This window comes from Astatotilapia calliptera, chromosome 16 (genome assembly GCF_900246225.1).
Source record: "Astatotilapia calliptera chromosome 16, fAstCal1.2, whole genome shotgun sequence".
Classification (NCBI taxonomy): Eukaryota; Metazoa; Chordata; class Actinopteri; order Cichliformes; family Cichlidae; genus Astatotilapia; species Astatotilapia calliptera.
This window is the reverse complement of record NC_039317.1, coordinates 3955957-3982448: the sequence shown is the minus strand read 5'-3', so window position 1 is coordinate 3982448 and position 26492 is coordinate 3955957. Positions and strand designations below refer to the sequence as shown.

Below are 26492 nucleotides of genomic sequence, written 5' to 3'. Positions count from 1 at the left end.
CTGCTGCCCTTCTTAAGATACACAGCCATTACAAACCATTAAAAAGCTCCAAATTATTTCAATACAGTTTGTTGCTTTTGTTTTGTTTTTTATTTGTGTAAAATTTCCAAGAGCATAAGATAAATGCATCAGTTTTATTTGTTTGTTTTTTCTGTGGGAATACATATTACATATAACAAGTAATTAATGATCTAATTAACTTTAACGCATTAACAGTATAAACCTTTTTTTTTTACTGAGGATTTCAGCGGGCACCCAATCCTTGATATATTCTGAGCTCTTTTCAGAGACTTTATAAACCCTGTCTGCACGTATTTATCTTGTCAATCCAACTTTTCTTAAGCTCCTGTCTCCTACAGTTTTCAGCCAGATGACACAGTGAGTGAACAGTGAGTGAACAGTGACACCTGCTGGTCAAAGTGTGAATAACTAAGAAAACATCTACAGCTGTGTGTTTACGTTCTGGGGTCCATACAGAGCATTGAGGTGGACGATCATGTTTTCAGCGGGGCTATTGCCACCTCATGTCCCTCTGGATGCACCCCTATCCAATCCCCAAAAACTCAGTTTGACACACAGAAAAGCAACAGTGTTGAGAAACCATGAGATTGAAATGCATGGCACTTTTGCTTGAGAAAAAAACAAAGTAATTGAAAGAGTTAATACTTTGTGATTATTTCTTTTTTCTGAATCTTGTCAACATCTTTGTATACTTTGAATTTAACCTGCAGGGATGGTTGTAAAACTCACAGGGATGCACACACATCTAACAGAAACGAACCGTTTTATTCTCAAACTGTTTTTACATGAGCAATAAAATACAACACTATGTCAACAATTGGATCGGTGAGTGTGTGTGTATGTGTCAGTAACATGATCAATACACAGTGTCCCAAAGTTTTACTTCATAGAGTAAATAGAAACAATGGAGACAATTATAAACCAAACATAAACAAGGCAGAAGTGTTCAGTACATTCAGCACAGCAGGTAACAGTCGGTCCCAGTGTTCCAGCTGTAGCTTCTATAAAGGAGTGTTGACCGATTGATCATCTTGCTGGGCCAATCAAATTCACTTCTGTCTCTACCTGACCAATCAGGTGACTCATCTTCCTCACAGTACCGCCCGCTTCCATCACAGCTCATCCTACAACATACAAACGTGTCAGACTCCAGTTCAGCGGCTGGGTTGATTTGTGCTTGAAGTTAACCGGCACTTACCTTTGGCTTATTGTGTAACCGTGGCAACAGCTGTTGTAGCCGCTGTCTGACGGTGTCAGCGATCACGTTAGCGTCTCGGCTATTGATATGCTCCCCACTCTGTTCATGCTGTCAGAACACACACATACACACACATTATAATCTTTTCCACTATTAAGTCAATCCATAACTGATTCTTTCCCATCAAATCTGATGATGAAGGCTGTGCTTTTTGCTTTTCTTTTGTTTTATAAAAGTAAACTGAGCTCTTTTTTTGGTGATGAATATAAAACATTAGATTATAAACCTTGCTTTTACTTTTTTTTAAATGGTATTTGATGGACAAAATGTTAGAATGGGGAAAAATCAGGAGTTGATTCCTAATTAACAAAAATATTTGGGAGAAGACAGATTCACCAAAACAAAATAAAAACAAACATAAAAAACTGAAGCATGGAGAAAAACATGGCAAGCAACACAACTTTTACAAAATAAAAAGAGGCTACAGCCATGAAGTCTAATCCTAGAACATTCTTACTCTGAAGTGACAGTGCTAGTCACGGTGTGTGTGTGTGTGTGTGTGTGTGTGTGTGTGTGTGTGTGCTTACCCTCTTTTTTCCCAGGTATGGGTACAATCTGACAGTTGGGTAGGCGGTGATACCAGCTAACTGACAGGTCTGATAATGAGCCTGACAGTCAACCTTCCCTGCCCGGACCTCGCCTTTAAGCATCTGTCAATCGCACACACACAAAAAGCATGACTGCAGGACTCTTGACTACAAGAAAACCATACTTTTAAGAAACTCTTAATTTGTGCTTCGTCCCACAGTCTGTTGGAGAAGTTTACTTTCGGTTTGTCTCATCAGTCACTGCAGAAAAAAAGCAACAAGATTCATGCAGAGAAGCAAAGTTTTCACACCCGAGCTAGGACCTCAAACTCCGGGGCAAAGTGTTGACAGGGTCCGCACCAGGGGGCATAAAAGTCCAGGACCCAGTGATCCCGACCTGACAGAACCAGAGATCTGAAGGTCTCTGGAGTAAGGTCCACAGAGGCTCTGGGTAAAAAACTGTACACACAAGAGAATAACTCAACTATTAACACTGTACACGTCCCATTTCATTGGTTCTTTTACTGCAGAAAGAAAGAAAAACCCTAAAGAAATACAGAAAGACAAGAAAAGGCAACTTGCATCTCACCTCAGTGCCCATGTTCTCAGTGAATGGGCATCTCTGTGCCAACCATTATAACTCCTACAGAGACAGGCAGGCGAAAAGGAAATCAGTAATCAATAATCTAAGTAAAAAGAAGATGTAAGAAGGTAAAACAAATAATTCTGATCATCTGAGATGTTGTGATGAAACTCATATCCATATTCTCATCTCCTGGGAATAGTCATTTCCCGACATCTGAGCATGTAAAGTGAGTTACATACGTATAGCGATCTGGCTGCCGGCTGTTTCCAGGGTACAGGCGGATTTCTGGGTATGCTCTCACACTCTGGCTCTGACAGAACGACTGAAAGCGCTGACAGTCGACCGAACCGACCAGGATCTGACCTGAAAGCAGCTGGATGGAAACCAAGACGGCGTCAGGTTAGAGGCTGCTCTCTCCTTCTGCTAGCTGAGTCCTGACCCTCTGTTTTCATCTGCTGATTTCTGTCACTTGCTTTAGGTTCATAAACAAAATCCCAATGTTCCTGGTTTTCTTCACAAATTCACTGTTTTGTGGAGTTGTGCAGATTCAGTCATAGGTATTAATTTTAAAACTGACATCTAAACTGAATTTCTTTCCTTTAAGGTTCATATATTTTTGGACCAGGGCACAATTTGGCTATTTTAACTGTTTAATAAATTGCATTCAAGCTTATGTTATACAATAAATATGGGTTTAAAGGAAAGAATCTCAGCTCAGTTTTTAGAAATATGCCATTAATTGTCAAGGACAGGTCATGCTGCAGAAACAAATCTATCAAAGAGAGAGCAGGAAAATTATAAATGGCAAATTGAGACCTTTGTACATTCTGAAAACAAAATACAAAAAGTGTCTACTAAGGTTCATCTAAAGCATACAACAGCAGAACAAGCTGGAGGCCGTGTCATGGCTCGAGCTTCCAGTGGCTCAGGGTTACTGAAGTTTACTGATCAGGTGACAGTAGAGTGAAGCAGCTAGATGACCTTTAAAGTTTATACAGCTCTCCTTCTTGTGTTCTTTCATTTTGTGTCTATGGTCTATATATGGCACATGTAAAGTGAGTTATACCCGGGCCATGCGTCTCCATTCAGGCATCAGAGCCTGACAGGGACCACACCAGGGAGCGTAGAAATCTACCGCCCAGATCTGTCCTTCATCTCGACCTGCAGCAGAGAAACAGACCACTGTGTTAGACTTTAACTTTAATAATCCGGCCTCTATGGTGCTTTAAACTGAAAGATGGGAATGGGTAGTTTTCATAAAACAGCAATTGCAGCTGTCAAGTTCTTTTACAACAGTGCTGTTCAAAGTCTTTGCAACTAGCCCTTTGTGCAAGAAGCAGTTTATTGTCACGGCCGTGGTTCAGGGGGTTAGGAAGCTCATCTTGTAACCGGAAGGCTGCCGGTTCAATCCCCAGCTCTGTCTGTCTTGGTCGTTGTGTCCTTGGGCAAGACACTTCACCTACCGCCTACTGGTGATGGCCAGAGGGGCCGATGGTGCGGCAGTCTTGCTTCTGTCAGCCTGCCCCAGTGGTTTGCCTCCACCAGTGTGTGAATGTGAGAGTGAATGAATAGTGGAATTGTAAACCACTTTGAGGGTCTCAAAAAGCGCTATATAAATGCAATCCATTATTATTGTCAAGAGCAGGTTTTACCTTTAATTTTCTCTGTGAAGCTTGAAGGATCCAAAATCAGGACCGATGGATTAACCAGGTCCTGCAGAGATAGAAAGAAGCCCTTTGTGATCTCACTGTCTTTTAAATACTCCACTTTGAGACCAAAGGCAACCAAAGGAAAACAGCAATGAAAAAAAATTATACTATGCATCAAATGTTATTTTGTAATAATATTGACAGTGGTGATGAGCCCTTTAGCTGCAATGATTCACTGAGTAATAAAAAAAAATTGATCATAAAAAAATTCTCAACACAAACTTTGCTTCGATGCTTTGGTTAATGCACGGCTCTGTATTGCACTGATGTGTTAAACGATGTAAACGTGAGCGCTTAACACAGGTGTGACTAAAACAAACCTTCAGAATAAATGTGTTTAGGAGCAGCGTGTGAATAAAAAGTCGGACAACATTCAGCCCACTCAGGCCTCAGTTTTAAACAAAAACACTGATAACACAACAGCAGCAATGATGATGATGCTGGCAGTTTAACGTGGACCCGGAGTCTGTTTACACACCACAAAGAGCAAAGAGACGGAGCCGTTACTGAGACATTGAGCTCAGGTAGAATGAAAGAAAAATGTTTCTAGTGACGTAAACAGCAGGGCTGTTCCTGTGATCACCAATGGTAAAAGGCATTAATCTTTAGTGGGGGAAAGCGAGCGGGAGTCCTTCATCAAAACACACGATCATCAAACTCTGACGTAAAGAAAAGCAAAGTTTGTAGCTGCTCTGTCCACCGCTGTTTGTTTTACACAGAAAAATCTGCAGTAAATCTCCAGAAGTTGTATTAAAATGTTCAGATGAACCGTTAACTTCGTCCGAACCCGTGTTCAGCTCTCTGAAGGCTGACAGCAGCCGTCCTATTTTAGATGGAAACAATACCTGCAGTAAACAGGGATCAGTCTAAAGGGGGACATGGGGTGTAAAAAACCATATAAACGTCAAGTGCTTTCATAAAACATTTCAGATTAAAGTGAAATAATATAAAATATTGTATCAATTAAATTGCACTAATATTTAAATATATAAAAATAAAAGCTTTTTTTCACAAGCCAATAAAAATGTGTTTAATATATATATATATTTGCATTTAAGAAAGCGTTTTCTTAAAAAAAATGAAATTAATATGGTATGCAAATACAGCTAAAGGGTTTAGCTGGGTTTCTTCTTTTACATGCAGTGAAACTTTAAAATATTGCAATTTCCAAAATGGAAACCAATGAGCAGTTCATTCTGAAAGACCTGTAATCTCTTTTGAGTTTTTATTATTGCTCATAAATGAAACTCAAGTATTTCTTATCCGATTACTTGATTAGATTACTGATTCATTTGAAAAAGATTACTCATTACAGCTGGAGCTGTAAATTTCTTAAAGGTACATTTTGACCAAACGGTGTACAGATGACAAAAATCCAGGCAAAGAGGAGCCATTTCAGTTGTATTTGATGTAGTACCTGTATAAACTCCAGGATGCCATCAGCTGAATGATGGCCTTCATATTCATGCACAGAAGAACCATTAAAGATCACTGTGGTGGGATAAGCCTGAATATTATACTGAAAAAAGAGAAAAGTAAATTACTAATTGGTCGGCACATTTTAGCCTTAAGCTTAAAAATCAACAATATACACGGATGTGTGTGCTTACTCTAGAACAGAGGTTGTGATGGATGGTACAGTCCAAAGTGCCAAACTTCATCTGCCCAGCTAGCTGGATTGAAGCTTTTCGCAGTTCCGGCAGTAAAGCTCGACACGGGGGGCACCACTGCAAGCAAGAGCCAAATGTTTGTGAGGTTAATAAGTAGCAATGACAATTCTTACCCAATGTTCAAATCTGAGCTACCAAGGATTTAGGCTGTCGGTGGTCGTTATCACGTCAGTAGTTTGGTTTTTAACTAGTGCTATTTACAAACTTCAGTTTTCACAAAGTGGTAATAGATTAAAACTGATTTTAAGTCCCATTTTCTCACTTTTGGTTTTTAATGTTTTTACTACGGTTGACAAAGCTTGATTAATTAGCCCTTGTTCACACAGCGTTCTCAGTGTTTCAGGGTCTTTCTTGCCTCTTACAAGCTCACAATGCTCCCAACAAAGTGGTCCATATCTGCCTCGGAGTTAGTGACTGTTTGTGTTGTAGGTGTAGCACCACCACCAGCCCTGAAGTTAAACAAGGACTCTGACTGGCTGCATCATCAGTGCCAAAAACATTTGGTGCAACCAGCAGATTACTCTTGTGCTACGTTTGGTCCCTTAGCTCATAGCTCAGTCACACTAGAATAAAAATAGTATTAAACTGTCAAACCCTGCAATTATAAAATAAATAAAAAATAACAGTGATTGCATTGAATATTGTTTGCAACTGAAGAATGCACAAATAGCTCGCCTGGTGGGAGACGTGTCTCCAAACGATCCCAGTCCAGCTCAGACTGGATGCAGTCACGTGAAGCTACATCAGGGTCAAAAGCTATTTCAAAGTGAAATTCTGATATTTTTTATATTTAAAAAATAAAAAAATACAATTTTTTTCTTTAATAATTATTTTATTTTAAATAATTTATTTGTTTTCATTAACTTCTTTTTTTGGGTTTCAAATTTATTTTTTTTCACTTTCAGACTCTTGATCCTGATTTTGTGTTGTGACAGATTTCCAAAGCTTTGCAAATAACTCCGTCTAAAAGACAATGCAATCAATGTGAGTCAATCTGGACTGATAAGAGTAACTTGCCTCATCGATTGGCTTTTATCAATGTTTTACAGTCAATTGTCACATTATCACAGCTGTGTGTAACTTCTCAATCGCATTCAGCCAAATATAACATAAATATCAACGCTTAGAAGAAAGAGAACAGTATGGATATATTTTACAATTTATTTACTGGTTGTTCCAAAGTGGTTTACACTTTGTATTTTAGTCACTGAAGCAACTTTAGGTTTAGTCTACTATAATCTCGTAATATTTAATCAACTAAAACTAAAAGATTTAGATGCAACAACTACAAACTCTTTTGTAGTGAATCAAATGTAAATAAATAAATAAAGGAAGAGTTTGTTGTTCACTTTTGAGGTCACAGCTTAATAAATCATTTTAACCACTAAAATAACCACCTACTTGAAAATCTGCCACCAAAAGATAAAGCACAACATCATAATTGTGATTAAAGTAGTCAAATACAAACCGGAGCGAAGAAGTCGACGAGCCACGGCTCCTTTCTGTCTGAAGGAAAGTTGTCCGGCCCCAGAGTGGTGACAAAAGCTCGAACGCTGTCCCTCGCAAAACCCACAATATTGTACAACACATCTTTGCCTACACAAAACACACGAGTTAATGCAGATGAGCAAACCTTCTCTGAACGGATTAACTTAATAAGCCATTGTTCAACCAACCTTAGCAAACTGGCTCCTCAAATAATAACATGAGCCCTTTTTTGGAACTCCTCTATCCTTGTAACCTTGTAACAAACTGCTAGTTGGACAAGACGTACATGTCCTCCTCAAACATGCAGAGATATTCAAACTAATTTAAACAAATAAAATGCAAGTGGAGAGCAACATGTATGGGCTCAAAATGTGGTCATAAATATTTTGTACTTGTAAATCGGTTTTGTACTTGTAAAAAAGATTTGTATGTGTAAAAAAGATTTGTGTGTGGACTTAGCCCAAAAAAACCCCTGCAAGTTACAAGTACGAATTTTGACCCTATTTTTCTTCCTTTAAGCTGATTGGTCAATGTCATGTCAATCACAAATTAAACAATCCAATCAGAGAACAGATGGGTTTGGCTGTCGGAGGGGCACTTTTTTGAACTGCAGGTCCTTGAAGGGTAATCTCTATATAAATATCCGATACCAGTTAGGTCCCCTAACTTTCAGCAGCTGTTGAAAGGATAAAGTTGTGGTATGTCAGTGGTTAGAAATACCATTATTACTTTAGGATTAGTTTAGCACAAAGTCAGGGCTGACCCAGGACCATTGCTGTGAGTCACAGTGCGCAGCATAAAAGTCCTTTCACATCGGACGCAGGATGTGCTGCTAATGCTAATTGCTAACTAAAAGCAAAGGATCCAGAATTTGTTGCTGGCTGCTGAGCTCTGTGGGTTTTTGCAGCAGCTCTACCTGTACTAGATGCACCTGCTCCTTGTCTTTTCTATCTCTGACTTTATGTCCTCTACAAGAGTTTCTGGTTTTTTTGCTAGTTCTTCAAATGTTCAATAAAAACATGTATGGTAATTCATAACGAAGAAAGCTTTGTAATGAAGACTGTCATTTCCAAAACACTGCCCCCCCTGCGTCCGCAGCGCTGTTGAAAAGGCTGTGGAAGTCCCTGTATTAAACACGTAGTCCTGTGACACAAAAATCACCAAACTCGGACGACCACAGACTGTTTTCCTTCGTGGTGATGAAGGAAAACGCTGGGTTGGCATGTAAAAGGGCATTTATTCCCTTCAAAGACCTGCAGTTCAAAAAAAGCGCCCCTCCGACAGCCAAACCCATCTGTTCTCTGATTGGATTGTTACATTTGTGATTGACATGACATTCACCAATCAGATGAAAGGAAGAAAAATAGGGTCAAAATTCGTAGTTGTAACTTTCAGGGTTTTTTTTGGCTAAGTCCACACACAAATCTTTTTTACACACGCACAAATCTTTTTTACGCACGCACATTTACACACACACAAATCTTTTTTACACACACACAAATCTTTTTTACGCACGCACAAATCTTTTTTACACACACACAAATCTTTTTTACGCACACACAAATCTTTTTTACACACACACAAATCTTTTTTACACACACACAAATCTTTTTTACACACACACAAATCTTTTTTACGCATGCACAAATTTTTTTACACACACACAAATCTTTTTTACGCACGCACAAATCTTTTTTACACACACACAAATCTTTTTTACGCACGCACAAATCTTTTTTACACACACACAAATCTTTTTTACACACACACAAATCTTTTTTACACACACACAAATCTTTTTTACACACACACAAATCTTTTTTACGCACGCACAAATCTTTTTTACGCACGCACAAATCTTTTTTACACACACACAAATCTTTTTTACGCACGCACAAATCTTTTTTACACACACACAAATCTTTTTTACACACGCACAAATCTTTTTTACGCACGCACAAATCTTTTTTACGCATGCACAAATTTTTTTTTACACATACAAATCTTTTTAACAAGTACAAAATATTTATGACCACATTTTGAGCCCAGTACAATGCAAATGTAGTACTGACCATGGTGGATCTCAAAGTCGTGGATTCCCAGTCCTTTAAAGACAGCCATACAGGGTTTATGAATGTAAAGAGACTGACACAGCTCTGAGTCCGCTATACAGTCCACTCTGCCAACCTGGAAGGACAAACAGTCAGTCAGACAGGCAGGCAGACAGATACATGCAGAGACACGCACAGACAGTCAGATAGACAGATACCTGTATGTGGTCATTTCGGAGGAAAGCTTGTAGCTTCTTGTACTCGTTGGAGGCAGAGTTTTTGTTGCCAAATGTAAAACTGATTAACCAGCGATGATGGGCCAATTTACTCTGGACGAAACAAGTTACACTGCATCAGAACAATTTTACATTGTACTTCTGTATTATATTGAATTGCGCTGTAATACAATACAAGTAATTGTATTATGCACAGGTGGACTGTGCATCTGGAGTCAGAATACCTGGAAACTGTCGCTGGTGAGAAGTTCCAAATCAGGTAGATGGTTGATGACCTGATTATAAATTTCTTTACTGTCCAGAGTATTCAGCCACTGAAACACATACACATAGAGTCAGTATTCCAGTACTATACACAGTATTAGCACAGACAGTAGTGTGTTCTTCGTCTTACAAGTACACTGTCTGGTTTATTCAAAGCACTTCCAGGTGGGAATAAAGCAGTTGCTCCACTGGTCACCTGAAACACAACAGAAAGATTAGCCAAGCAGGTGATACTGCTGGAAATAATTAAATCAGTCTAAAGTCAGTTCTAAGCAGAGTACTATGTGTTGACAAAATATCATCCTCCCTCCTGGCTGTAGCTCAGGGGGTATTGCAGGTCATCTACTAATTTACTAATTGGAAGGTTTGGTTTGTTCCCTAGTTGCTCCAGTCTGCATGTCAAACTATTCTTGGGTAAAATACTGAACACCACGTTGTTGTCTCATTGGAGTGTGAATGTGTGGAAAAAAGGGTGAACGAGGCATGCTGTATAAAGTGCTTTGGGTGCTGAGGTAAAGTAGAAAAGCACTATGTAGAAACCATTTACCCCCATCTTTGCAGATGATACTCCCACTTACATTGTATATAAACCCAACTACACAGATATCTCATGCAAGTACCATTACTATAGTACTTCTGACCCTTACCTGGAAACTTGCACAGATCTGTTCATCTGCTGTGCAGTCCATCCATCCCACCTTAACCAGACCATCCTACATTCAGACACAAACACTTAGCAGTTATAAAGAGATCAAACAGGCGCTGTAGTATTTATTACAACACATACATCAGCATCACAGCTACTAATAAACTTGTCATGATAGAACTACAAATAAAAGTTAGATTTTTTTTAAAAGATTTTTAACATTACACAATGTACGTTACAAATGAAACATAACTTGAGGATAGTGAGCTACCTTTATAGGATTCAATCAAATTGCCTAGACGACACTAACTGTCATAGGTCTGTCGGTCACACACAGACATCGTTTACAAGGCTGTTCCTCGCAGCTATTAGATTGGAATGACAAGCTGGAAATCCAAAGTACGTCCTCACTTCAAAAGGTTAGAGGACAAATGCATGAAGATGACACACAACCCCTCAGAGAAAACATTTGCCTGTCATTCATCAGCCCCAAATAAAGCTTATCATTTGAAAAATATAAAGAGCCACACAGCAACACTGTGGTTAGACACACGGTCTCTTTGGTGACACATTCACATAAGTAGAATTTAGCATTTAAGCCTTTTTTTTTGTCTTTGTCTTTCATGTAGGACAGTGTTAACATTATTAGTGACATATATCCTCAAGGCCCTTTCACATAGGACGCGACATGCGCTGCGCTGACCGCTAACTAGAGCGAAGGACCCAAATTTTGTGCTGTGCTGACCGTTGTGCTCTGCCTGTACATCTTTTTTTTTGCAGCCGTTTTACGTGTAGTAAGATGCCCCTGCTCCTTGTCATTTCAAAATCTCTCTCTCTGACTTTTCTCTCCTCAAGTACTTTAGAGGAAAAAAATGACCTCTTCAAGTGTTTGAAAATTTCTAAATCCATCCAGGGCCAATTTAACCAATCCCATAAAACACACCTGCTGTGTGTCTGTGATATCACATCTCTAAAGCAGTTTTGTTCTGTTCTTCACACAGCTTCAAATGACATAAAATCTGAATGATCGTTAGAAGCAGAGCATGTGGTCTGCACCAGGCCTTATAATTTGACTAGATTCTCTCTATGCCTGATTTACTGTCCTCCTTATCTGCTCCGTGCAGCTTGAAGCAACTTCCATAAAAAATATTTTATGTAAGTGATGTGGCGCACAAAGCAGATTCAGGGATTCTTCTGAATCACACTGCAGTGTGTCTGGTGGGATTTAAGCATTTCTCTGAGTGGGTATTTCAGGTGTAAGAGTCATGGGTGTGGGAGACTGAAAACCAAAGCTGCGTGCCCCTCCCTGCATGGCTTTATAAAATGCTCTACTGGCTCAAATCTTTAAAGTGAATTCATTTATTCAGCAGACACAGCATGTCTCTGTGATAAACAGCTGTAAAAACATTACTGCTGTTGTCTCACCAACATTCCTGCCAGCTTCTGTCTCGTTCTTGGCTCCAGGCAATCTGAAAAAGAGACAAACACCATTTATTTTAAACAACAAGCTTGATAACACCAGTACACTCTGTGTGTCCACGTATCAGAGCACATGGTTATGTAGACTGATTTGTGACACATCTGCCTGTCTTTTCATAAAGAGTCTTGTATGTGTGTGTGTATGTGTGTGTTAGCATGCAAAAAAAAAGCTGACTGTGCACATGTGTTACCTCCACTGTCAGAGCAGAAGGTGATCAGCCAGCCAAGCCCTGACGAGAACGCGCTCTCTATCTCGCTGAACACGTTACCTGGAAAAAAAAACATTAGTACGTATAGGATGAGGAATAAACTCGAACAACAGAAAAACTCTCCACAGACTGTATTTCACTGAAAGTTTAGCCAGACTGCTCGCTAACACAAAGTTAGCTCATCTCAGTGTGGTCGCAGGTTGTAGTTCACCTTGCCAGAGCTGAGTGATGGTTGTAGTGATGAACTGCATGGAGAAGCGAACCAGGTTGTCTCTATTGCGCTCCCCATTGAATTTCTCTGGTCTCTACAGAAATGCAAAGAATTGATAAGAAATTATAAGAAACAAAACATGGAACATGTTAAATAAAGCTTTCAAACAGTGAGCGCAAACTTTTATGTCTGGGTTTTACTTTGTGAATGTGTGAATGCACAAACTCATCAGCGGAAAAGTGACATTACAATGCACCAACTAAACATGTGCCTCAAGCAGCAAACATCAAAGAGGTTTAACAGAAATAACCACTCGGCTGTCGGGTCTCCATCTGTCTGTCTCCGCATCCACAACAGAGTGCAATCAAAGCTATACACGGTTCTCCAACAGCATCAGTAGTTGAAGTAAATGTACCCTTGAATGAGAACGTACTCACTGATTTTCCTTAACATGCACTTTTTGCTTAGTGTAAACAAACAAAGGAGGCAAAGGATAAATAAGCTGTTTGCCTATCATAGGAAAAGTTCAATTATGGACTAACACTGGTAACTGTATACAACTGGTTTCAAGCTTTTGTCATTACTTTGATGAGTCTGTTAAACTCATTTATCGACGTTCGATTGAAACTTTTACTTGGTGCCTGCTCAGGTTTGTAGTGTTCAGGTGCTTGAGCTAACTCAGTATGTGCATGTACTACATTCATTTTTCAAAGTTGAGCTATATCCATTTTTGCTACAAAAAGCAGCAAACACACCTGTCCTGATCTGTATATGTACAGACTGGGGTAGCTGTTGATGCCCTTCCTCCTGCAGAGATGATTGTTGTCTCCACAGTTCACCGCTCCAATCCTGATCACACCATCCATCTCCTTGGCAAAATCCCTCCACTGTGACATGCAAAGGTCAAAGCAAACAGACACGTACATATTTTAGTAACTCACTCTGTCTGACACAGAGTCTAACTCTGTCTATGTGATTATTATCAAGTTACAACTTGAGCAAGAAACTAACAAAACCAGGAATGTTTTTCTAACAGATGCATATATAACACAGAAGAAAACAAAATCATAAAAGGGTGCAAGACTGAGGATGTGTGTTTAGTGTGTTTCTTGTGTAGTGTTACCGTCGGAGCCAGCTGGTGACAGTGGGAGCATCGTGGGAAATAGAAGTTGATGAACCAGATTTCTCCAGAGTTCACTGCTGCTTCTGAAGCAGACACACAGACACGTCAGTCACTACCTGTTTACGCTCTTGTTTCTCACACGGTGTTTGTGTCGTGGTGCCTTTGAAATCCTTTTACTGTTGCTCCCACTGATAAGAGTGGGGTAAAACTACAGTTTGGAGAAAGCTGCACAGCTGTTCTGCTTTATGCTAAGGTCTGAAGACTTACAGGAAAAAAGGTTTACGGCACATATATACACACACAAAAAAAACAGACAGCAAATAGCAGTTACTCTGGAGTTGGACCAGCCATTCCCAAACTTCAAAGTTTGAATTGTACCCTGCAGCTCACCCAAAACTAAAATCAAACAAGAAAACCATTAAACATTCCCTTTGTGTTTTCAATTTGATTTGCTGCTGACAGGTTTACTTCCAGATTAGGCTCTTTGTGTCTGATGACAAGATATGAAATAAGTTCAGGATAAAAAACATTTTAGAACCAATCCAGCATGCAAGACAAACAACTGAGAGCCTCTTCACTCATGAGCAGAGAATTTGAAATCAGAAGAAGACAAAGACATCCGTCATGAAAGAATGGAACCTGATGTCTATGTGACAGTGGGTAGGACTATTACAATTACAATGTGTGGAACCGCACATAGTAATTACAAGTGTATAAATGTGCGTCTGGGATGTCAAACATAAGACTGAGGGGCGAGAACTACAGATTAGATTTTGGACTTTGTACTGTGTTTTGTCTTTCAGACAAAATAATTTTTCTTCAGTCCTCTCAGACTGCTCATTGTGGATAACTAAATGTGAACATTTGAGAATGTGCTAAAATGTTTTTATACAAGAACAAACAAACAGTTTGTTTGTTTGGTGGGTTGATTGGTTGTTTGGGGCCATTGCACTGTTTTTCTGTTCCAGCACAATTAAGATTAGCTCAGGCTCTGTATGACAATGAACTAAAATGTGTTTGACACCTCTGAAGTTAATTATGCAATGTATGATGTCTGTCATTAAACAAGAACAACAAGATTTCAAAAGCCAATCAAAATAAATTTGAGAAATCTTTAAATTTACATAGTTCTTACGTGTTGGCTTTTTCTGAAAGGAAAACATCAAACAATCGAAAAAGGATGAAGGTTTTTCTCATTTGTACACTAAAGCAAAAAACAGAATATGTTTTATATCTTACCAAAGTCTCCACTGTCCAGCGTGATGATCTCCAAATCATCGTCATATATACCTGGACAGAAAGACGAACTTAAATACTGAACAACTCTTTGTTCACAGCAGAGCTAGCTATTCTTTTCTTTTTACAATATCCTCATAAAACGATTTCTATACAAACAATTGTAAAAACATTCAAGTGTTGTAACATCCCATTGGTTACTTACCAAAGTCATATCTGTAGTAGTTCCAGCTCTCATAGCGTCCGTCCTGCTGCTCGTCCAGTCCTTTTTCTCCATATTTATCATATTTCTTTCTCAGGTCTTCATCCTTCAGAACTTCATAGGCACGATTGACCTGCAGGAACTTCTCGTGGGCTGAGGGGTCACCCTGAAATAGTCGATAAGCATCAGTTTTGTCAGGGTTTCATAGAGACGCGACAGATTTCAGAGAATTACTGTGTCATTTTTTTGTGTTTCTGGATTGTGGTTTGTCCGTGTAACTCACAGGGTTTTTGTCAGGGTGCATGGTGAGCGCCAGCTGCTTAAAGGCCCGTCGTATCTCTTTGGTCGTCGCTTCCCTGCTGACTCCCAGCAATTCATAGTAGTCCTGGCCCTCTGCCCAAACTGCCACCAAAAGGACGGTGAGGAGCATCGGCAGCACCATAAGCCAGATGGACCGAGGGTGTTGGGCCCTTAAGGCAACCCTGTGCGCCATCGGGAATGTTCCTTCAATGAGTCAACAAGCAGCCGCAACTAAAGGAACTGGGGCAGAAAGACACAAAGATCAGTTCTAAATACCCTGTCCACCCAACCCTGTAGCCATTACCATCCCCTTGCCTCACTAATATCACAGTAAGTGAGGCAAACAGCTTCTTTCCACAGCAAGAAAAAAAAACAAATACAGTCACTACAGGAGAGCCAGCATGTCACCTTAGGAGTGTCGTTTACATATGTGGCCTGTTTGGATTGGCTTAAAGGATGGAAGCATTATCTCTACTTTTATATGGCCTCAGGCTTTGGAAGGACAAGTGGTCTGCAGATAAAAGAAAGAGGAGCATTTTTTTACACCGTTGTCTTTTGCATTGCAGTTTCCTGCACCTTGAACTATTCAAACAGTTGCTTTGATATCCGCAGATTTCTTCCTTGTTTTCAGGGTCACTCCAGGAGGATCGCCTATTTTTATGGTACAACAGTTTTCCTCGAGAAAAATGAACATACTACAACATATTTAATTTTACATCTTACACAAACAAAAATTTAAATGAAAGCTGCATCTGCTTCCACGAAGCTGCCTTTTAATTAAATGGTAATTACATTTGATAAACGGTAGCTTTCAAAGTAAAAGCCTCCATTTCTCTATTCTTGATCAGAAACAGAGCATCCATGTAGATTTGGGAACTGTTTACGAGATTAAGGGAGAAATAAATAGCAATAATAGCACTTAGATATTTTAATCAAAATTCCAGAAGATTCTGAAAAACAAGCCTAGTGAAAAATATTTTTCTTGATACAGTAGACGAAGCCAAAAAGGCGATACATCAAAGTACATGCATTGTTAACACGCCTGTGGTTATTCCTGTTACAACTTGCTCAGCTAACTAGCTCGTTAGCTTCACTGCGACACGGAGCTGTTTGCTGTCTTATTGGTGAAGCAAAAGCCAATATTCATGTAATATTTAGCAGACATTTCAATATTAATTTTTAATGCGTCGGCTTTGTTACCTTTAAAGAGTCCCAACTTCCAAAAGTCTGGAGATGAAGATCCGCATCAGCGTCCGGCTCGGACCCGGCATCAAGTTGCACACAACAGCCCAAGCTGCTTCCGCTTACTGTGCTTCACAATAAAGGTCGTGCAGCTAAACGGTACACTCTGAGTCTCACACAGACAAAACTAAAACTTTATGTATGTTCAGAAAGCCACTCGTTAATCTAATTTCATTGTGTTATTCTGTTTATGATGGCCTGTTCCCAGTGTTGGGAAGGTTACTTTTAAAATGTATTCCATTACAGATTACAGAATACATGCCCCAAAATGTATTCTGTAACGTATTCCGTTACGTTACTCAATGAGAGTAACGTATTCTGAATACTTTGGATTACTTAATATATTATCATGCTTTTTACAACTACGTGAATGCACTATTGCTGTGATTTATGAAGGGCTCCGAACCCGTAGTAAAGGGACCTCTGACTAATACCTCGGGTCTGTGTCGGGCTCATAGCCAAAAACTAGCTTTACTTTGTTGTGTGGGTCAACTTTGCTAGCGAGAGACAGAGAGAGGCGTTGAAAGGCTGCTCCAACGGAACTTATTGTTTCGGAGGAAAACACGAACACAGCCTACAGTCGAGTCTTAATAGCTTACTTACAACTGGGCTCGTCAGGCACTCTTCTTGGCTGCAGTGGTTATTATTATATTTACATGCTTCCAGCTCCCGTTTTTGCTCGATGACAGCTCATACTTTTCCACTCGCCTTTTTCTCCCTCCTCACGGTCACAGACCCATAACGTGTATGGCAGTCCATTCTCCCTGCAGCACGGACTACACTGCCCATGAGGCTACATTCTTTAGAGTAGCATTCTGCCTATTAGCTTAGCACAACAACAACAACAACAAAAAGCCGCTCTCTCACCCAGGAAACACTCAGAGAAAGAGCGTCACCCTGTAACCATGGCAACCGTAACGCTGCCACCTGGAACAACAGAACGTAGCTGTCAAACAAAACCCAAACAGTCCTGACCCGCGACAATATGAAACAGGAAAATACCACCGTGTAATCCATTTATCTCAACAAAGTAACTGTATTCTGAATACCACCTTTTTAAACGGTAACTGTAACGGAATACAGTTACTCATATTTTGTATTTTAAATACGTAACGGCGGTACATGTATTCTGTTACTCCCCAACACTGCCTGTTCCACCCACCAGCTAGCGTTATAATTTTATTTTGATAACAGAACTCTAGCTACCGGATACTTCTTGGTTTTCTGTAGAATAAGTGACAAATATTTAACAGTATTTGCCACATATTGATGACGTTCACGCAAATGGTGTGTTCGTTCGTCGGTGGATGTGCGATCCCAATGCTTCCAATTGGAATTTCAGTGTCCGGAAAAGAATTATGAGATAAAAATTTCTTATGCATAATTAAAATAAAGTAACCAAATGGGGGAAATATATAATATTCAATTAAAAAACGTTGATTTAATTACTAGATCAATGCATTTTAGTTATTCTTGAACTTTTGGTTAATTGATCAGCAATCCAACCTTCTAATATTTCACAACATATTTGTTTTCTAGCATTCCTTGTGTTTATTACACTATATGTAAACGACCTGTAAGGATTGTTTTGTTTGTTCTTTCTACTAGTGCTTTTCTTTTCATGGATTTTTCGTGGATGCAATTACTCCATCAGTCAGTACAGGTCCCAAAGAGGTTATTAATGTGATGCTAAAATGCTGATGTTTAAATGAAGCTATTAAAAAGTTCATTTACGTTAGACTTTTCAGGTACTTAGGTTGTAGTGATTTCATTAAAAATCCTCGTTTGGCCATACCAAGGGGTTAATAATGCTACAAAAATCTTATTTTTAAAGCAGTTCCCTTAAGAACTGGCCACACTGGATCATCTTTGTTTGTTTATCATTCAACACTGATTCCCCGTCAAATAGCAGATTGTATCACAGGAATAAAGTCTGTAGTGGTCAAGAGTTTTCTCCTGTGACTATGTACAGAAACACCCTTTTTCCACAGAGCTTGGTTGCCAGGTTTTCCCTCGTTTAATGTGACTGGGTCAGATTTTACCCAGAATGTGAAACATCTAAAATAGGAATTACAACTGGAGCACTTACAGCATGAAGCAAAAGAAAAAAGTGTAGTACAGTCTATAGTATATAGATTTTATTGAGTCCCTTAAATGTTTTCGGTTAAGCCAAAAATAAACAGATTGAAGAATCATTAAAAACAGATCCCTAGTATGCCTGTTGATAAAAAAAAATTAAGTGTAAGAAAATAAAAGCCCTCAGATATTTTCTTTTCTTTGTACGTTCATTTCATTCATTAGAAAAATACAAAGGAACGACGTTACGCAGGGCCATTGAACGCGTCATCACATTGACGCTTTCTAAATTCGCCGGAAGTAAGCTGTAGTACTTCCAGTTTAGCGTCAGCCTTTTCCCAGTGCCTCTGAACTCCAGAAACACCCCGTGGCGGACTGAAAGAGTAGATTTTAAATCGGTCAGCTGTAACAGTTTAGGTCCTTAAAAACAACACTGACTCCTAGTCGCGTTTACGGTGCAGTAACAGTGAGATATTGTGACACATCATTTAGCTTTGTTAGCCGCGTTAGCCGGCTGCCATCCTTTTTTCCGAGCGTCACTTCCTACTTTTGAAAATCGCGGCCAGAAAGGAAAGAAACAGAGATGGAGTTACAAGGTAAGGAAAACTTTTAGAAATGTTAATCCGTTGCGTTCTGATTGATGGTATTAGCTATTCGGCATTTATGGCTTTATTAGGCAAGCATGTCATATGTCATCTGTCAACTCTGTGTTGGGGCAGCGGTGCTAATTTTCTTGCTTTAGAAGAAGGTAGAAGGTAAAGCACTACAAAAAAGCCCATGTGTCGACCACAAGTGGCTGTATTTTAGTATTTCTTTATATAGATAGATAGATGAATACTTTAATCATTAGTTAAGATTTTTATAAATTGCGGATGTCCTAAGACAAGAGAATAAGTTAAAAAAAAAAATATGCTCATGGCTCACAATAAAGTTCACACCATGAGAACATTCGTTTTTTCAGTAACTAAGATTCCTCTACACAGAGCATCATTCAAATAAATATACACCAATTTGCGTTCATCTCCAGATTTAACATTGATAATAAACACCTAGATTTGGGGCATTTGTTCCCACTTGTCAGAGTGAAGACATGCTGTCAGAAGCTTCATAATAATATACTAGCATCTAAGCTCTAAAGCTGTATTTCTATTAATGGCTGTTTTGGACCGTCTGTCATTAAATTATCCCTGTCTCTCAGTGGGTTCAGAGCCGATGACCTTGGGCTCTCCTACCTCTCCTAAGCCAACCTCTGGGGCTCAGTTTCTGCCCGGTTTCCTGATGGGTGACCTGCCAGCTCCAGCAAGCCCACAGCCTCGCTCTTTTAGCCTGGCCTCACCACTTGCAGATAGCACAAGCACACTTCGAGGTGAGTGGAAGAAGAGACATACCTGATTGTTGTCTAAAGCTTATATTTTAGATTATTTAGATTAATTAGTGACTCATATTCATACTTAACTTATTTTAAATGGAGGAGGAGGAGGTGGTGGTGGAGGTTCTGCCATGCAGCCTGTTGTCCCCACACCCAAAGACAAGAGTGGAGCCCCACCTGTTCGCAGTATCCATGACGACCTGGTTACTGTAGCGACACCTCTTGCTGCACACAGACAGGTGGGTAAGCATGCACGGTAAAGTGAGTTAAACCGCCTATTTTCACATGAAAGCTGCCACCTCCTGGTTTTGTAACCAAGACAATAGCAGGGATAGCAGGGGGGGGTTGGAGAGGGAGACTGAATTAAGAAATGCAAATGGGTGAAGGCTCTGCCATCAGACGCTCCCCAATGAACCCCGACCCCAGGTCAGACACAGTCACCTTGTGTCCAGTGACACAAGTGCCATTCTTCTTCACAGAGGTGTCTTTTGAATCACATTTAGTTAAGCACCTAACCCCGGACTAGTTTGGGACAGAACTCCTGGGATCTTTCACAAACAGCAACGCCTCTACCTTCAGTAAGGTGGTGAAACATGGAGGCCTTATAGCATTTCATGGTGACTTAATTTCTGTACATCATCATGCATGGTCAATATAATTTTCATATGTTCACAGATGTTCAGGAATAGATACAGGTGGTTGAATGGCACACAATTGATTCCTGAGCAGGTGCATGATGAAAGTAAACATAAAGTAGGCAAACCAAAAAAAAACCCAGCGTGACAAGGCTCATTACAGGCCAGATGACTGGCTAGTGCTTGTGTTTGATGAAAGTTCACGGTGACATGTGAAAAAGGCTTTTTAAAAACATGTTCCTCTGTCTGATTAACTCTCTACAGTCGTTCCCAGTCATGCAGTCTCCTCTGTCAGCACGTCAGGCCTCCACTCCAGGAACAGGTACACACTGACACTGCTGACTACTCTGTTCGTAGTGACTTGACAACAACTTCTAACAGTAATGCTCGTGTTATGCGTCGCAATGGCTAGAAGTCATCAAGGATAATTTTTTTTGTAGAAACATTTAAAAACAGTGGCTTCCTGAGAGTACTTTAAAAAAATGTAAATAAATAAAAAGAGCAGCTGGTGACAGAAGTCATTGTAGCTAGTGAAGTGAGGGATTAGCCGGCTAAGTCAACAATCAAACTTTGACGGGAGCAGAAATATGAAGTTGGTTAGACTAATTATTACTGTCACTTGTAGCACTGGTTCACTGCTCAGTTATGGAGTGACAGATCTATATCCAGAGCAGCCCAAAATCCTCTCACTCATCATGCTTTTGCCCTTAGTGGAATTCCTGGTGGTACTTTTATCTAGACAGTTGATGGTCAGTGGCATTGCAAAAGCATATTCGGTTTTATAAAGGGAAGCAGAATGTTGGTTGTAGCACTAATTAGAAAATGTTACTCTTTTCTTACTTTTTGACTAGCCTAGATTTAGATTGCATTTTGATCACAGTGACACTAAGGGGAAATGGTGGTATGAGACTGTGGCACAACCATAATTATTGCGACAGTGTGCAACAAATATGAGGCCATGTTTTCTTTAGGCTGGTTGCTTCAAAGACGGGTGGCAGGGCTGGGATGTTTCGCAGTCAGTTGCTGGCTTCAAAGTAACTTTGTTGCATCGAGATGGCAAAACGGATGAAGTCTGTCTGTGATCATTTTTTCTGTGTTAATAGACAAGACAAATAGTGACGTGGCTGCTGGATGTTGATAAGACTGCAAAACAGACACTTTGCAACTTTTCTTTTATGTGGGAATATAACTAGAACGTGATTTTAACTCGCTAGACAGCCACGTTTAGTATTTTTCCTCTCTATCTTCTAGTTTACAAGGTTTCCATCCTACTTTCATTCTACTGTTACTGAACCATTAGGAGAATTGGTAGCTAGTAGCTTACCTGCATTCTTTCATTGTTTGTTGCTGTAAAACCTGATAACACTTGCAGCTGCAGATACTGACACATCAGTGCACAAAGCTTTGTTTGTGTTGGCACTGAAAAGGTTTATTCTTTTGCTCACAGTGGGGTTTATGGGGATTAACTGGGTAACATATCTGTCCCGACAGGCATGCAGCAGATGTGTCTGTCACCAGCTCAGGTGGACCCCTTCTACACTCAGGGAGAGTCTTTGTCATCTGACGACCAGCTGGACCAGACCTGGGTCACAGTGTTTGGGTATTTATGCTCACACTTCATCACACTTCAGTTTAAATGCACTCTGTGTACATTAAGGGTATGTCTGTGTGTTTTAGCTTCCCTCCAGCCTCGGCTTCCTACATCCTGCTCCAGTTCGCTCAATACGGAAACATCCTCAAACACACGGTGAGACACTCGCACATCATTATCAGACTGCAGGATATTTGTGTCTGATCAAACGGGCACTATATCATATAGTGTTTGCATATTAACTATATACCGTTAATATGCAAACAAGTAAAGATGAGCTGTGTTCCAGTAGTAAAAACAAATACTAAAACAGAGTTAAAGGTGTAGTGAAAATCAAGAATGGGAACTCTTCATGGGATTTTATCCCAGTCCTCCTGGAAAAGAATTGTGATAAAATACACCTAAGAAATCCACCCAATACATAGGAACAAAAACTCTGTTACGTAATATAATCAGCTACTTCTCCGGTCAGTCCATCGTCCCATGGATGAAATTGCTGTAGTGGCTCGAGAATGACCTGCCTGTCCCTCCGGATCGCAGCAGACCTCCAGAACAGAACAAGGTCACCATCACTAGCTGCAGAGCAGCAGGCTACATGACTGCAGGGCACAGTACATAAGAGAGAGAGCAGAATAACATGTTTGCTTCCTGACATTTCTGGTGTTTAACTGAATCCATTATACCTGCTAGCAGTGAAATACAGTTAAGTCCATAAGTATATGGACGGTGACACTTTTTTATCGTTTTGCATCTGAATACAGTCACAGAGGACTTTAAATCAAACAGTCGAGATGGGACCAAAATGCATGGTCACATCTTGTGGACCTAACTGTATTTTCAGTGCCAGTGACTGCAGCACAGGCCCCAACTACCAACCAACACTTGTTGAGCTAAAAACATCTGTTTCAATGACGTCAGTCCACAGGACATGTTTCCAAAATGCAGCACGCCTCTGGATGTTTATTTCTAAACGTTAGGCATTCAAATTCATGCTGAGGATGCAGGAAAGGTTTCCTACTGAGCATCGTTGAAGGTCATGCCTGAATCTTTTTAAGTCACTGCGGTTTTTCTTGACCTCTTGGCCACCACAGGCCCTGATGGCTGCCATTTCCTACAGACGGATGAAACGTCTATCAAAAACATTTTATGACTGCTGGTTTTGCATCGCTTCCTAATGGCTTTCCTAGTATTGGCTCTGAACAAGCACCAACAGACTAAATGAAGTCTGACATTGTAGCAGAAAGTTTCTGATGGTTCAGATCTTTCGGTTGTTGAGATCTTTCAAAGTTGAGTCAGTGACCAAAGTGTAAAAGTTGTTTGTTACCGGTGAGAGTTGATCCACATAAATCTTACAAATCATCTGTGAAATGATTGCACCTGTTTACAATCACAGTATTGGTATTTGGAAATCAGGTGCAATGAGTGAGTCTGACTGTGAAACCACATACTGTTTAAAACTGCTTCATTGTTGGCTTCACTTTTCAGACCTGGAAGCTGCATCTGTCTCTTATGCTGTCTGTGGTCCAGAGCGGACAGTCAGTGTATTTGAACACCTTGAAATCAGAGCACAGACAGGCTGTTGGAGCCCTGAGTCAGTGTTGGATGGTGTTTGTGATTTAGAGCCCAGCTCTAGTCGCAGCCCAACCAGAGAAGCAACTGGAGTTTGAGGTGTATTGCTGTGAACTAAGTTAACCTATTGATGACGTGTTGACAGATGGCGTCTCCTGGTAACTGGATGCACCTTCAGTATCAGTCCAGACTTCAGGCCAGGAAAGCACTGTCCAAAGATGGAAAGGTGTTCGGTGACTCCATCATGGTGGGAGTCAAACCCTGCATAGACAAGGTTGGGTTCCTGCTGCTCCTGTCTGATCTTCTCTCTGAGCTGTGATCGATTGTCCACACTAAGTTAAACTGAGTTTGAAGGAGCAATGAAGTTCGTTTATCTGTCTCTCAGAGCGTGATGGACAGCACTGAGGCTGTCTCTACTCCTGTCTCCTCCTCCTTCTCCGCGCTCCCTACCACCCCTCGCTCTGCAATCAGACCACTCAGCGCCACCTACAGGAACTCAGGCAGTGACTACCAGGTGAACTGTTACCCAAGAGTTTAGTCTGGTCAACTTTAAGAGTTGACATCTTGTTTTTCTTCGACTATAAATGCATGTGTGTCTGTGTTTAGGTGGTAGCAGACAAACAGACACCCAGGAAGGATGACAGCTTTGTTTCCAAGGCGATGGAGTACATGTTTGGCTGGTGACGCTGCATAAAAGGATGCCTGCAGTTTCAGGAGAGAGAGGGCAAGTGGTGGGAAGAGAGATGAACTGATTCACTACACTGCGTGTGTGTGTGTGTGTGTGTGTGTGTGTGTGTGTGTGTGTGTGTGTGTGTGTGTGTGTGTGTGTGTGTGTGTGTGTGTGTGTGTTAAAATGTAGGATCTTTTCTTGCTGTCTTCTTTTATAATCAGTGTTTCAATGTTTTTTAATCTTTGTCTCAATAAAAATGTTTTGTTTTTTTTTTAACTTATTGAAATCGTTTTCATTCAGAGATGTTCTTCCAGCAGCCAAGGAGTGGGCTGTTCACCACAGTCACATTGTCAAGTAGATAAGGATTTTTGGCTGTATTAAACGGTATGAAGGATGTGGCCATCATTGTATCACCTGCTGTATGATGAAGACCTGTTATGACAAACAAGGGGTCGATATCACACACACGTATTGTCACTGTTCCTATTTATGTTCCTTTTTAATCTGAAACTAGTGATTGAGCTGTTACAACTAGAAGTCTGCAGGCAGTTAAAAAGAATCCAGTTTTAAGATACATCTATGCTGTCTCCCCTTTTCAGATCTGCCAGGTATATTTATCTTATGCCATCTGTGGACAAGCATAGCAAAAAAAGGAAGTGTTCAGAGCAGTCTGAATCTAAGCTTTAGGCTCACAGTGATTACATCTACACACACTGATCACCATTATTTAAAACTTTTGCCATATTTGAGCAGAAAATATATTTTTTAAAAACCCATAATAGATTAACACATCTTCCAATTGTTGCCAGAATGCATTCAAGAAAACTCACTTCTCTAATTAGGATATTTAATGTCCACTTTGCTAAAGTGCATAGCAAAAACTGCAGACATTGGGAAACTGTCGTCAGGCTTCTCTGCAGTGCCCCCTGGTGTCTGGAGATTAATCATTACAGTTTGTTTACATGGCAAACTTGTACTGTAACATCTGCGTCATGCCAGCAAAAATTATCAGCAAAAAAAAAAGCTCCAAATATGTTAAAGTAAAAGTTTAGCTGTGTTATTCTTTTCAAGCAACTGTGCAGCAATACTAAGTAAGACTTCATAGTTAATCTAAGGAGCTGGAAAGAAAAGTGTCTGGACTTCTTTAAGTTGCTTGAAGACGTTTCACCTCTCATCCGAGAAGCTTCTTCAGTTCTAAGGTCAAATGGTGGAGAGTCCCAGATTTAAACCCGGTGGGAGTTTCCCCCCAAAGAGGGACAAAAGGACCCCCTGATGATCCTCTACCTAATCACATGAGCCAAGGTGTGAAAACGGGTGTGGGTCACAATCAGCCAGGGTTTCGAGTAAAACCTGGCCTTCATAGTTACATAGAAAGATTCATAGTTAATGTCCTACACTTTCATGCTGGCAGATATATTCAGGAATGGACATAAATATAGTAAAGGCCGTCGGTGTCTTCCTCAGTTTTAGCTAATAGCAATAGCATTGGGATGTTTCCATGAGAGGTTTTAAATAAAAAAATTTTTTAATGATGTGTAAATAAGCTCCAAAAAGTGCTGCTGCAGAAAGAGGTGGGGCTTTTTGCTTAAAGACATTTAAAGTATTTAGGTTAACAATAAATTTCAACTTCGAGCATCTGACAAGGATGCCTCCTGGGTGAAGTTTTCCGGGCGTGTCCCACCGGGAGGAGGCCCCGGGGCAGATTATACCTCTCGGCTGGCCTGGGAACGCCTTGGTGTTCCCCCAGACAAGCTGGAGGAGGTGGTTAGGGAGAGGGAGGTCTGGGCTTCTCTGCTTGGGCTGCTTCTCTGCTTGGGCTGCTGCCCCGCGACCCGGCCCTGGATAAGCGAAAGAAAATGGATGGAGAAATTTCAACTTGGTGTAAAATAATCAGCTCCTGCCACCCCAAAGAGTCTGCAGTAGAGTGGCCTTTGTAACTCCGACACATGTAACAGAATTTGTCCAGCAGATGGAGTCACAAATTCCACCAGACAAGCCTCAAACCTGCCAGCTTGAGGAATTAAACGACCGCTGATACTCCACATGTTTGGATTACTTTAACTGGGACAAGTAAATCCCGCAGAATTAAAATGATTCCAAGAACAGGAAAAGAACTGCCGAGAG

The 26492-nt window shown here is 40.3% G+C and overlaps 2 protein-coding genes across 2 annotated transcripts; one reads left to right on the top strand and one right to left on the bottom strand.

The window, feature by feature from the left end:
* Window positions 1–763: 763 nt before the first annotated feature.
* Window positions 764–16650, bottom strand: dnajc10 (DnaJ (Hsp40) homolog, subfamily C, member 10). Its single transcript, XM_026145489.1, has 25 exons — window positions 16417–16650; window positions 15200–15456; window positions 14920–15082; window positions 14718–14768; window positions 13479–13561; window positions 13111–13242; window positions 12356–12449; window positions 12127–12204; window positions 11882–11925; window positions 10458–10523; window positions 9941–10006; window positions 9771–9860; window positions 9529–9639; window positions 9332–9446; window positions 7240–7367; window positions 5712–5828; window positions 5519–5620; window positions 4045–4105; window positions 3459–3553; window positions 2632–2765; window positions 2396–2449; window positions 2118–2265; window positions 1807–1929; window positions 1220–1327; window positions 764–1145 (listed from the first exon to the last, which is right to left on the bottom strand). Exons 2-25 carry the CDS (start codon window positions 15407–15409, stop codon window positions 1134–1136), a joined length of 2385 nt encoding a protein of 794 aa, XP_026001274.1. The 5' UTR covers window positions 15410–15456; window positions 16417–16650; the 3' UTR covers window positions 764–1133.
* A 2160-nt stretch (window positions 16651–18810) lies between these two features.
* Window positions 18811–24509, top strand: nup35 (nucleoporin 35). The gene is made up of 9 exons (XM_026145892.1): window positions 18811–19130; window positions 19733–19900; window positions 20006–20142; window positions 20803–20860; window positions 22030–22138; window positions 22216–22285; window positions 23844–23972; window positions 24084–24212; window positions 24305–24509. The coding sequence occupies exons 1-9, from the start codon at window positions 19118–19120 to the stop codon at window positions 24380–24382; spliced, it is 891 nt and encodes a 296-aa protein (XP_026001677.1). The 5' UTR covers window positions 18811–19117; the 3' UTR covers window positions 24383–24509.
* The last annotated feature ends 1983 nt before the right edge of the window (window positions 24510–26492 follow it).